This window comes from Mytilus californianus, unplaced genomic scaffold (assembly GCF_021869535.1).
Source record: "Mytilus californianus isolate M0D057914Y unplaced genomic scaffold, xbMytCali1.0.p SCAF_3, whole genome shotgun sequence".
In the NCBI taxonomy this organism is placed as follows: Eukaryota; Metazoa; Mollusca; class Bivalvia; order Mytilida; family Mytilidae; genus Mytilus; species Mytilus californianus.
The window spans coordinates 50,889,936-50,903,614 of record NW_026262679.1 but is presented as its reverse complement, the minus strand read 5'-3'; the positions used below and the strand labels follow the sequence as shown (position 1 = coordinate 50,903,614).

At 33.1% G+C, this 13,679-nt stretch overlaps 1 protein-coding gene across 2 annotated transcripts in view; it reads right to left on the bottom strand.

The window, feature by feature from the left end:
• The window catches only part of LOC127734818 (uncharacterized), a 70,466-nt gene extending 59,436 nt beyond the window's left edge, over nucleotides 1–11,030 (bottom strand). The window contains exons 1-2 of one of the 2 annotated variants that reach the window (XM_052244843.1): nucleotides 10,885–11,030; nucleotides 3,366–5,787 (exon numbers count right to left, since the gene is read on the bottom strand). In XM_052244843.1, the coding sequence (XP_052100803.1) occupies nucleotides 3,386–5,161 (1,776 nt within the window). In that variant the 5' untranslated portion in view covers nucleotides 5,162–5,787; nucleotides 10,885–11,030 and the 3' untranslated portion in view covers nucleotides 3,366–3,385. Of the gene's footprint in view, nucleotides 1–3,365; nucleotides 5,788–10,884 lie in introns of those variants that run through there. The other variant, XM_052244844.1, reaches the window with a different exon arrangement.
• Nucleotides 11,031–13,679: the final 2,649 nt, after the last annotated feature.

Genomic DNA, 13,679 nt, shown 5'->3' with positions numbered 1-13,679 from the left:
TTATACATCATTGGCTTTCTATTAGTCGGATTTGAGCGTTCCTGATGACGGTAAATCCAAAAAACTCTCCCGACGCATGACATTTATTCAGTATAGTTTTCATATTTTAACTCTATTTTATGATTGATGAAATACGCAAGGCAATCACACAAGGGGAGAAGGTACCGAAAGAAAAAAATGTCGAAGAAAAAAAGACAGCATCATTGCCAAAACAAAACCTATGAAAAAATCCGTTTCCTGCTCCACTGGTGAAACGCGTCGTGTTACTCTCGTTAAAATACGTTAATAAGTTATATCAGGTGATAAGATATCATACAACGATAGATTGGTGATTGCCTTTTGGTAAACCTGACTTAATTACCATGTAAATCGTATAACGGTATATGTACATTTTCTGACCCTAGCCCTTGACTGAACGGAAAGGTTTGAAATATCAACAAAGTTTGTTTTGGGAGAAAGGATAGACAAGCCTGTTACAAAAAAGTATAACAAAGATATTGAAATCAAAGGCAAATTACTAAATAACTGAACAAGTGAAAAACAACTGCCATATCCCTGACAGGCATTTTTACGAAGAAAATGATGGGTTACACCTGGTTTTATAGTTGTCCAACCTCCCATTTGTATGACAGTTGTTTATAGTTCGTTTATAAGCAAAACAATACACCACTAAAAAGTAAAACAAAAATATCGACCTCAAGTCAATAAAAACTCAAATCAAACGTTTTCGCCCCAAAGGAACGAAAGGCATATAACGGACTTGGTTCATGCATTTACCGAGAAAAATTGTGGTTTAAACCTGGTTATATAGCTAGTAAAACCTCCCACTTGTATAAAAAATAAAAACAACATTTTAAATAATTTCATGCGTCCGAAGCACTTTTCGGAATTTAACTTCACCTTGAACGCTCAAAGCCGAATATTTGAAAGCCGAGAATGTATTAATTTGATAACAATCTGGCAAGAATTGTACACACGAGAGCGCTTAGGCCAAGCCAAATTAATACCTCGTTCGTCGGATCCCCCGCGTGTTGTGAAAGGTCGACGACAAAAAAGTCCTTTTTTAAAAAACCCGCGTCCAGTACGGAGTCGCGCGCGACCGTCTCCTAATTTATGTAACAAAATGTCAATCACTTGTACGTTTGAAAGCAACGCCAGTTGACATTAAAAACGATCTACATCTAACAATCACAACGTTATTAAGGCCAAATACAATATGAAAATTCTAAACGTAAGACATGAGTGGACTATTTGTAGTTACACTGGTAATGCAGACAAAGATCTTACTGGCAAAGCCCACAGTGAAATGTGTTTGGACAATTCTGTTACCGATACCCGACCGTGCAAGACCCTCATGGGTAGTCAAGGTCGTTTAAAACAACCCTCATCGTCTTTTTACCGATTTGTTTTGAAGTGTTCCGTGCACGACGACAAAGCACAAACGCCACCGAATTGAAAGATTCAAATTTTGGCAACATAACATCCATCAGGATAAATAGAAATCCCGAAGATGATACATTGAAATGGCACGGCAATGAAACTATTACATCTTTTATTTTTTATCTTTTAGAATAAAAGGGTTTTCTTCTTGAATCTTTTATTTATATATATCTAGTATCATTACAAAATTATAAAGCATGAAATTTGACAAGAAAGTGTTTGTGGTAATTGAATATAACACATCAATTCAACTTTACAATTTACAAATTATTCTAAAAACAGGAATTTGTATGATTGTCAATGAGACAAACTTTCCACCAGTGACTAAATATGTTGAGGTTTTTAACCAGTAAAGTTCACGGTATGGCCTTCAATACAGAGCTATATTCCCATATACATAAAGATTTAGTGGCTTTTAAATTCTCCAGCAAAGCAATGACTAAGGAGTAAGAACACTATTGTTTTTCTCTAATTAGTTTTTGTTAAATTGGCAGTAAAAAAAACTGAGCAGATTTTATCTTTGTTTCAAATAAAGAAATATTTGAAATGAGTAAAGTTTTATCCTGTTCAGTACTACAGTGAAAATTTCACATAACATTTCATTGCAAATAAGATAATAACCATCACCGGAAGTGCAACAATCAAATTTAACACCCTTTGTTTCTTTTCACAAACGTTAGTAACAATGTCACTTCAAAGTTTTCAAAATATTTTATAAAAAAAACAAATAAAAAAGAATGGTGCTTTGAAACACCCAAGATATACATGTATGTTTATGACTCAGATTATTTTTTGCAATGAAATGCAGGGTTAACATCCAGTAAAATTTTTCCGACCCTTTTTCGTATGAAACCGGATGTGACGTACTATGATTTGTTGGTATTACACCCTAAATGGAATGTATGGAAATGTCCCTTTTGTTAAGTTAGTATAAAGCATCTGGTGTGATGCATTTAAATACAAAGTAGTATAAATTGGTGTGGTGTTTGAAAGTCATTCCTTTATATATAGATAACTATACATATTTGTGAATTTATAAAGGAGAGACCTTCAAACACCACACCAATTTATACAAAGTAGTATAAATTGGTGTTATGTTTGAAGGTCATTCCTTTATAAATTCACAAATATGTGTAGTTGTATAAAAAGGCTTTATGCATAAATATATATGCTTTTAACTGTGCGTATTGCTGTGTTTTTGTTTATTTTACATTGGCTAGAGGTATAGGGGGAGGGTTGAGATCTCACTAAACATGTTTAACCCCGCCGCATTTTTTGCGCCTGTCCCAAGTCAGGAGCCTTTGTTAGTCTTGTATGTTTTTTTAATTTTAGTTCATTTATATGTTTCGGAGTTTAGTGTGACGTCCATTTACACTGAACTAGTACACATTTTTGTTTTGGGGCCAGCTAAAGCACGTCTCCGGTGCGGGATTGTCTAGCTGTGTTGAAGACCCATTGGTGGCCTTGGGCTGTTTTCTGCTCTTTGGTCAGGTTGTTGTTTCTTTGACACATTCCCCATTTCCATTCTCAATTTTATTTGCATACTTTTATTTGAATTAGCTTACCATTCTATATGTAACTGTCCCAGGTCAGGAGCCTATAGATCACTGGTTGTCACTGGTTGTCATGGATTTCTGCCTGTTCATAGCTGTTGCACTTTTTCAGGTTCAGCATGGACCTTTATTTGAGCAGACTACACGGAGTTGTAGATTTTGCTACTAGTTGATCATTTTTGTACTGGAAATGTTGTGAAGCTTCAACAGGGTGTAGGCGAACAAATTTAGAAGCAAAGTAGGGTAGTATAAGAACAAGGGTATGAGATATATAAAAACATGAAGCACCAAAACTGTGTAAATTTCTGATCGCTCGCTTGCATAAAATGCTTTTCATAGATTTTTATTTCATATTATCAACATTTGGGAATATCTTCTTGCAACGAGACATTTTATTTCATATTGTCAAACATTTGGGAATATTTTCTTGCAAGGCCACTGACAGGTTCACCGATCATGTTATGTGAAATTCCCAAAAATTTCACAGTATAAACCAAATCAAAAAAATTTAAATGTCTACTATCTTGAAAATATTTTAGTTGCACAGTATTGCCATCACGACAAATCTGAACAGGGTTACAATCTTTGACTGTTTGGTTTAACTGATACATAGAACGTCTGCAGGATGTTAAGTCACGTAAATGGTAATAGCATAAAAAACTCAGGAAATGTGCAAATGGTCTTGGATGAATGATGCGATTCTCCTTAGTCATTATAACTTGTTGCAGTTCAAAAGGAATCATTTGTGAGTTATCACTAAATCTCAGCTCTTGTATTGTAAATGCCTTTAAAACAGTTAAAATATTTTCGTGTTTTGTCAAATTGAGCATTAACTGTTGGTTCCGATTGAAACCGAGCCAGACACCGTTTGGAGCTTCTAATTTTTCATCGGTGTATTTCGAGAAAACATAATCTATCAGCAAGATCGACACCATGTATTTTTTATGATTGTAGAAAAAAGAGGCTAACAACAACCACCCAGATACAGCATCTGAGTGCACGCTTATCAATAGTTGACTGATATTACGTCTGTATGTAAAATATTTTTGCTTATTATGTTTGCTGTGAATTCGTGAATGCTGTGATTCACAGGTGTTCGCATACGATAGAAACAAAGTAAAAAGATCTCTCGATAAAGAGCTCCTAGAATGATACAGGAAATATCTCAATAGACAAAATATATTTCCATGCTTTGATGAAGCAAGGCCACTTGAAAAGATTTTCATGATTTCCGATACAATGCTGAAGGATCCATCAAATATTCCGGTGACATATCTTCGATAATCATTCAAAGTTTTTGATGACGAGAAACATTTGATATCTTGGTTGTATGCATCTTTAAGGAGCTTCAGTAAGGTCACCTTATTTTGTTCGTTGAACCGCAAATAGAATAAATTATTGTCAGGTATGAAAAAGTGAAGTAATGTTGAGTATTTGACACAGTATAAAAGTCTTCGTAAGCACACCTTGAAGCAGGATATTATATTGTATGGGGTCCAGATAGATAAATCGTATTCTTCTGAAATCCAAAACATGAGCGTTTTCAAGAAATACGAACATAGTAAACCTTTTAAATCTTCATATTTCTCTATAATTTCTTTTAAAAAGATTTTTAACAATGCATAGCATAGAAGTTGGGTATGGTTGAATGAAAAGATAAGAATTTTCTCTGGTACGGAAAATGATATTCGCCATTGAAGGTTTTCAATGCTAGATTCTTTGCATCCAATGGGAACAAATAAAACGCCACATTTGATTATTTTTTCAATGTTGTCTGCGCTAGGCCATGCTGCACGTGGTCTATGGATCCATGGGTGTGCCTGAGATATCCATTTGGCACATTTTAGACAATGTGCAAAATCATAACGTTCATTATAATCTGATATACAAGGACCATGAATTGTGTTGAACTTTGGTGCAGCTTGCCTTATCATAGTAAGGTTATGTTCTTTGTACAATTCACTTGATAAGAGACTCTTAGATCCTTCAAAATGTAAGAAACGTTTAAATATTCCAGTGTTATCTTCTATACGGTTGTTATCTATAAGTAAACGCAGTTTTGAAAAGCAATGTGGTGCATCTTCTGTATCCATTATAAGGACTACCTTCCAGCCTTGCACAACTTCACTTTCGGATTCATAAACTTCAAAACGCATATCAATTAACATAATGTCTACATCACTTCCACTCAAATTCAGACCTTCGGCTTTACTTCCACTGCTTATTTCGGGAAAAAGTCTAAATGCATTACGTTTTTGTGGGTGGTTGTGGATATCGCAAATAATGAAACTCAGTCGTCTAGTCCGTACATCCACTTGTGTTCCAATTTTGTGACATAAGTATTTTTAAAACAGCAATGACTCTTTTTTACTATCAGCCATGTTCTTTAATGGTTGTGTGTTCCTGTCAAAGATAAACAACGATAATGTGACATTCTTTGAGTAAGAACATTGGCTTAATCTACAAAAGTCTGATTACCGTTTTTAACCGACTGTAACCCTAAGCTTCTACTCAGGAAACAAAAGGCTAGATCTTTGCTAAACAGATACTGTTGTCGTTTGTTACTTTATATTGTATTTATATTTCGGTTATTGTTTGTTCATAAATCTGTCCGTTTGTTTTTTCGTTTGAGCTGAGAACAAAGTCAGATCTATCATGACTTGAGCTAAACACAGATGAAGGGATAATTAAATGAATTAATCACTTTATTTTTATTCTACTCTAACGCCTGACTCAGCGGGGAACAATTTCTTGAATGTCCTCCTCTCGTGTTGAGTAATCAAAAATCAAGAATCTGAAAAGAGAACAATTCAAAATACAATTATACAAAAGAAAAAGATGTTAATTTCGAATAAAAATTAAAAGAGAATAATTTAAATTTAATATGAATAATTTGAAAGACAATACAAACATACTGCCCTTGGATGAAGGTGTTAGGGTAGATTAACACACGAGGGAACAAATTATCACCCAAGACGAAGTACTAGTCGTGGATGATATTTTTTTTTCACCGAGTGCGTAAATCACCCTTAAACCTTCATCCCAGGGCAGTATGTTTCTTATTATACTGAATGCCTTATGGTTCAAGCGTGCGCTATGTTATTAGGACAGATATAAAAAAAATTAAGTCATAAATTAAGTTTACTTATAACAACAACAAAACGACGGAAATGATGTAGAAATAAGAATAGGTAAACCTCGGCCTGTGCAAGTGTTAATTGTTCCAGATAGGCATTTCGGGCTCAGCGAATGTTAATTTGAGGCATTAATACCCGTTGCTAATATTATCACATGTTGTTATGGTTTGGCGGGGCTTATGAAAGGTTAGTGAAAATTAACATATGCCGCGTGTCCAATGAAATGAATGGATACTTAATTTGCATAAAGTATAATAATAATAAATTAAATAAAGCATGGTCAAAAGGATGATAGAGCAGATGTTTCCTTTTGAACATCATTATAAAGCTTGACTTCGGGTTTACAATCTCCTCTACCTACACCTTGACTTTATATGTTTTGTTTATTTTAGCCCTGACTACAGTGTGTTAAGCACTACACATGGTTTAAGTTTCTAAATGTATCACTTATACCTATAACAATTTAATGCATTAGGTCTCACTTTGTGTCATATAACAAGTAATAAGGGAACTGAAACCAAAATAAGAGTATCCGACATTGAAATAAAAATATAAGTTAAACTTATGAAAACTTATGAAAAAAATGAAAAACAATCCATCTATTTCCGTAAAAAAAATCCCACCAACACATCAAAACAAAAGCGGATGTAATTGATGAAATAGCGAAGGGTCTGGATGGGGTTTACAGAATAGAGAATAATGGGCAATAAGTGCAGAATAATGGGCAAAATATATAAAGAATTGAGAAAAGTAGGGCAAACAAAATAAGGAATAGGGAATAATGCGGTACTAAAATATAATAAATAGAGAATAATGGCAAAAAAATATAAAAAATAGAGAAAAATGACTTAAAAATTAAAGAATACAGAAATGAAGGACCCCCATCCGGACCCTCCTTTATTGAAAGGTTGAAATTGTACATTTTCATTTTAAATTATATTGTACTTTCCTGGTTTCGTTTCCTTGACTAGTTCTAATCTTTCTCGTTGAACTAAATATTTCCTAGTTTTCCTAATCCTGGTTTCATAACGTTTATTCTGAACAATTTTAAAATCATAGTTTTATTGTGCTTATCATAATGGATTTACCCTTTCACAATACCAATTGCTAAAATGTTTTACCAAAATTGCAGTTTGCATTTATCTATACAAAATAAATTGATCAACATAGTAAAACAGTTTAGCTCATTGCTAGTGAAAGGTTGTTAGTCTGAAGCAAATGTAGCGTATCAAATATTATACTTACAACCATAAATGACTTGAATTCTACATCTGTTATTGAAACTGTATAGTTTTATTTCTATACAAGTATATCAATTGTAAAGACATATGAAAGGTAATATAGTAATTTTTGAATTGCTATAATATTAATGTCCCATTTAAAGTTTTTAAATGATCTCTTTTAAAATGTAAATTTTCTTTAAATGTTACAGACTTGTCTTTCAATCAATATTAAAACTCTGAAAGAAATATGTTTTTCTCTATAATATGTTTTCTTGAAGTTTCAAAGGGAAATAAGAGCCCAATCACTTGTTCATGTGAAAATAGATAATTCATAGATATCAGATTATCTCCCATGGAATCTTATTGACAGCATTATATTTACTTCTCACATACTTTAATGAATATTGCATACTTTAATTCAACATGTTTTCTGTTTTTAGAAATATATAAAACATTTTGAAAAGAAAAAGTGTGTAATCTGTAGACTTGACAATTGTATGGCAATTCCAAAATGACTACCTTACCTTCATATGACTTTACAAATTGATATATAATTTAAAAAATACATCTACATTATTTTAATGACAGATGTGAAATTGAAGTTGGATAGGATTTTAAGTATATTTTTGTATGACACTGCACTTACTTCATACTTACAACCTTTCACTAGCTACGAAAACTGTATATCCAGTTGATCAGTTTGTAGAGATGAATTTAAACTGCAATTTGATAAATATTTATTCAATTATTGGTATTGTAAAAGTGCAAAACCTTAATGATAAGCACTGTATAACATCAATGTGTAAAAAGTGTTATTAATTTACAATCATTTTGATGCAAACAATGCATATATTAACTCAGGTAGCTTATATTTTTCTTTAATGTATAGACCTTTACGATAATAAAAATAAACGCTTCTACGTACGTACATAATACATAAAAAAGATAACTAAAATCACCAAAAGTATTGGATATCACAAAAACCCACATAAATAACCAACATCCTACCCAACACAGACGTACAAATGACAACAACAACACATTGGTCAGATTGCCTGGCTTGGTACATTCATAAAAATAATCCGGCATAAAAGTAGCTTTACAAACACGGACATCTCTCCATTGACAATTTAGACTTTATTTCTTAAAAGTAAAACAAGCAATAAAAACATAATTGCATCTATCATCTTGACGACCACTAATTTGAAAAAGGAAATGAAAAAGTGGCACATAATTTAGAAAGTAGGGTCCAAAATGTGCTCGCTACTACAGAAAGTTAGCTAAGGTAACTATAGAAAATAAACGGAAAAAACAGAAACAAGACTCTTAATTTTGAATGTTGTGCTACAATGCTCTTCAACTTTATTTGGCATTTTCAACTTTATTTATTCGAGCGTCACTGATGAGTCTTTTGTAGACGAAACGCGCGACTGGCGTACAAAATTTCAATCCTGGTATCTATGATGAGTTTATTATTAACAGGTTGCACGAAGGCTCACCTTAAAATTGAATTGAAATTGGCAGTATTTGTGAGAGGCCAGTACGTATGTAAAATGATCAGATCATAGGAAGACAGATTTTCTAGTTTAAGTATATCATTTTAAAGTGTTTTAGTTCTATTAACAACATTCAGTTTATATTAATGTCATACAATAAATAAAAACGTATTGAACTGCTACAGGTAACTGTATATATATGAGACCACTTACGCCACTATTTTGACACATATTTTCTTATTTTTATATGAATGAATGGAAATGTTGGGTATATATTTATGAGGCAGCAATTCAATCAGTACTAACCAAAAATATTGAACAAAGACAACAAGAAAACATCAAGAGAGCAATATACAGTCTTCAAAGATAGACAGGTGTCTATACAATATATACACCTATATATATCGCCCCGAGATTATGACTGGTATCGACTATTGCAATGAGTCGCATAAATAGGAATAAAAAGAAAGTGTGGTTGACGACATTGATACAGTAACCCATAGTGAAAAAAATGCAGAAGACATTTAAAGGGTGTCAATTATAGGCAAGTTGTTCCTGAAGGGAAATTAATTAACACAAGACCATTTGGAACAACTCGGCAGATCACCGTGAACTGCCGAGGTTTGTCAATTGAATAAAAGACAGCATTGCCGTAGTTCTTGATTCCGGGCAGACAGGCAATGCTCCTGACTTTAGACCAACATATTAACATGAGGCGAGGTTCCTGACTTAGTACAGGAACATGAAAATGTGACGAAGTTGAAATAGTTTTTTGTTATAGATCTCAACACTCTGATAGCTTACTAGTCGTTATAATTTGAAATACAAAAGTTACATACTGATCGTGAAAGAGGATTTGGGTGGGGTTTATAAAAAAAAAAAGAAAAACAGGCAAACAAATTTAGAATGGAGAAAAATGGTCCAAAAAACTACAGTATAAGGAACAATAGGGTTCTTAAATATACAGTATAGAGAATAATAGACAAATTAAATAAAGAAAAGAGAAAAATGACCTGAAAAAATATAGTACACACCCCCATCCAAACCCTCATAAAAGAACGTACAATATAAATGATATAAGAAAATGTAAAGCACCCAACTCTATTCATAGGGTTATATCATCCTGAACATGAAGGAAATATTTGTCATTGGACGTTAAGCAAACAACAATGAATCAATCCAATGGGTATATTTAGCAGATTAAATCATTGTATAATAAATATGAAAAAACAACAAGTAATTGTACAATAAATGCAAAAATTAACAATAGCGCATCTAATACTGCCTGCAGTCACAGAAGTATGCACCAAATACTTTTTTTTTGTAATCGTGCTGACCTTCATTCTAATATCCGTGACTGTACTATTAACAGGACAATCTATTTCTCCTTATTTACAAATTGAAGAGGATTAAGAACTTGCTAAAAATTTAATACTTTGCCAGAAAAAATACATATCCGCTTGCCTGTTTTTTAGATAAAGTTAACCATTTGACAAATTTATCGTCGGAATTGTTTTGACTTTTGTTATGTCATGGCCTCTTAGAGTTTTCTATACGCTATGGGTTACATGTAGCTCATTGTTGAATGCCGTAAGGTGACATACAAATGTTCGCATTTACGTAATTTAGTGTCTAGTTGATAGTTGTCTCATCAGCAATTATACAATATCTTCCTATTTCATTCGGAAAGGGCTTGAATCATCATACCGGTTCTCAGCACAAAAACAAATAAAAAGAAAAGACACAAATTACAGAACTAAGAGTCTTTTGTTAGTTTATTGTTGAGTTGGGTCGCTGTCTCATTGAAGTATATCCCACTTTTACTTTTGATTGCAAAATCATTTTATTGAAAAACATTACCAGTATATTAACATTTAGATGTGTTTTGCATTATTCCTTGATTATTTATCTTATAAAGTCTTAAATCATATTTCTGAAAATCTTTACCAGTATATTTTGAGTTAGATGTATTCACCAAAGTTTCTGCGTAAGGAACGATATAAATACTTAAATATTTTTTTTATAAAATCCTTACCAGTATATTTACAATTAGATGTGTTCTCCATTCTCCCTGAATTATTTATCTTATCAACACCTAAATCATATTACTGGAAATCCTTATCAATATATTTTGCATCAAAGTTTGTTGATTAGTTATCTTATAAACTCTTAAAATCACACTTCTTTATACTGCCTAACATGTGAAATTTGGGGGATTATAAATGCTTGCACCCGGCAAATGATCTATTCATGTTAGTAATTGAATACTTAGTGTCAGATGGTTAGATAATCATGTATAATAGTGATATGACTATACGGGTTTCCAGGAAAGTTCCGACTTTGACTACATACATGAACGAGAAAAATAAAGGTTTCGGTTTTGTAATGACTATTTTATATTATTGTGTAGCAACATAGTTTTTAAGAGTGTCAAAAAAAGTTCACGTGCAATATTCTATGATATTGCAATAGTACAAATATAGCTGGAATATGAATCGTAGTTATCACGGTAGATATAGTGTCCGGCTGAGATCGTAATTGAATACTTAGTGTCATATGGTTTGATAATCATATATAACAGTGATCTTACTATACAGGTTTATAATAAATTCTGATCTAAACTACACATGTTTACGAGGAAAAATTAAGATTTCGCTTTTGTAGATAAATGACTATTAAATATTAATGTCATGCAGCCTATTTCTTTAAGAGCGTAAAGAAATTTCAGCCTGCAATATTCTATGGTATTGCAACAGTACAAATATAGCTTCAATTTGTTTTGGAAAATCTGAACAGGTGTGTTTCATCTACAGCAACCATAACTTAAACTTGTAAGACTTTTGCATTTTGTATTTTTCAAGTTGGAAATTGTAAGGTATACAAGCTAACTAAAGATGCTCTGTATTTGACATTATCTTGATTCAAAATGTTGACGTAGACAACTGAAAAAAATTCTCTGAATACAGGCACAAGGAGGAGGTAAAACGATCTGTATTGTACTGAATGGAATATGTATTGTAATTATCACAAAACAAAAACAAGAACAATTTCAGAAAAAGGATTACTGGAAGGTTTTGCATTTACATTGAAAATAAAGAAATTCTCACAATCGTAACTACTCAGCCATTCTCACAATCGTAACTACTGGCCATTCTCACAATCATAACTACTCGGCTATTCTCAAAATCGTAACTTCTCGGCCATTCTCACAATCGTAACTACTCGGCAATTCTCACAATCGTAACTACTCGGCCATTCTCACAATCGTAACTACTCGATCATTCTCACAATCGTAACTTCTCATCCATTCTCACAATCGTATTTACTCGGCCTTTCTCACAATCGTAACTACTCGGCAATTCTCACAATCGTAACTACTTGGCCATTCTCACAATCGTAACTACTCGGTCATTCCCACAATCATACCTACACGGCCATTCTCATTCTTACAATCGTAACTACCCGGCCATTTTTACAATCGTATTCACTCGGCCATTGTCACAATCGTATTTACTCGCCAGCTATTCTCACAATCGTAACTACTCGGCCATTCTCACAATGGTAACTACTCGGCCAATCTCACAATCGTAGCTACTGGACCATTCTCATTATTACAATCGTATTCACTCGGCCATTGTCACAATCGTATTTACTCGCCAGCCATTCTCACAATCATAACTACTCGGCCATTCTCACAATCGTAACTACTCGTTTTTTCTCACAATCGTAACTACTCGGCCATTCTTGGTTACGATTTTCTATTAGTTTTCCTATTTAACCAAATGGTCGTTCGATAAATCTGATTGCAAATTTATTTGCTGCAACTCATGGGTCGATGCCACTGCTGGTGGAGTTTTAATTCCCCGAGGGTATCACCAGCCCAGTAGTCAGCACTTCTGTGCTGACATGAACTATCATTGATATGGTCATATTTATAAATTAAGCGTTTACAAAACTTTTGAATTTTTGAAATACTAAGGCTTTTCTACCTCAGGAATAGATTACCTTAGCTGTATTTGGCAAAACATTTAGGAATTTTGGTCCTCAATGCTCTTCAACTTCGTACTTTATTTGGCGTTTTTAACTTTTTTGGATTCGAGCGTCACTGATGAGTCTTTTATAGACGAAACGCGCGTCTGGCGTAAATACAAAATTTAATCCTGGTATCTATGATGAGTTTATTCATATAAAGACTTTTTCTCAAACAAGAAAGGTAAATATGCTAGATATACTTACTGGAGGTGTGATGAAATGATTAAAGTCATACATTTTCTCCTTGACAACATTCATGTACGTTTTGGCAATAGAATTATCGACAAATTGTAGGTTTTCCTATGGGAACCAATTGTGCCCCTTTAATAGCAGACTTGTTCCTGCACTGTTATGAATCACAGTGTATGGCAAACTCAGTTAAGACCCGTCTAAATTCCATTTGATTGATAAATTCAAAAACACTTACCGTTATCTTGATGATATTTTTTCGTTAAATAATGAAGAATTCTCTAAATATACTGCCGAAACCTACCCACAGGAACTTACCTTAAATAAATCAAATATTAACAGCAATAAGTGTCTTTTCCTAGATTTAGACATTTCAATTTTACTCCAGAAACTATACACAAAAATTTACTACAAAAGGAATGATTTTTCTTTCCCTATTGTTAATTTTTCTTTTTTGGACGGTGATGTTCCTCTGGCACCATATTACGTTGTTTATATATATATATCTCAACTCGTTCGTTATGCTCGTGTCTGTAGTGACGTTTTGGATTTCAATGAGCGTAATCTATGTATTACTGGTAAATTATTAGGTCAGGGATTTCATTACCA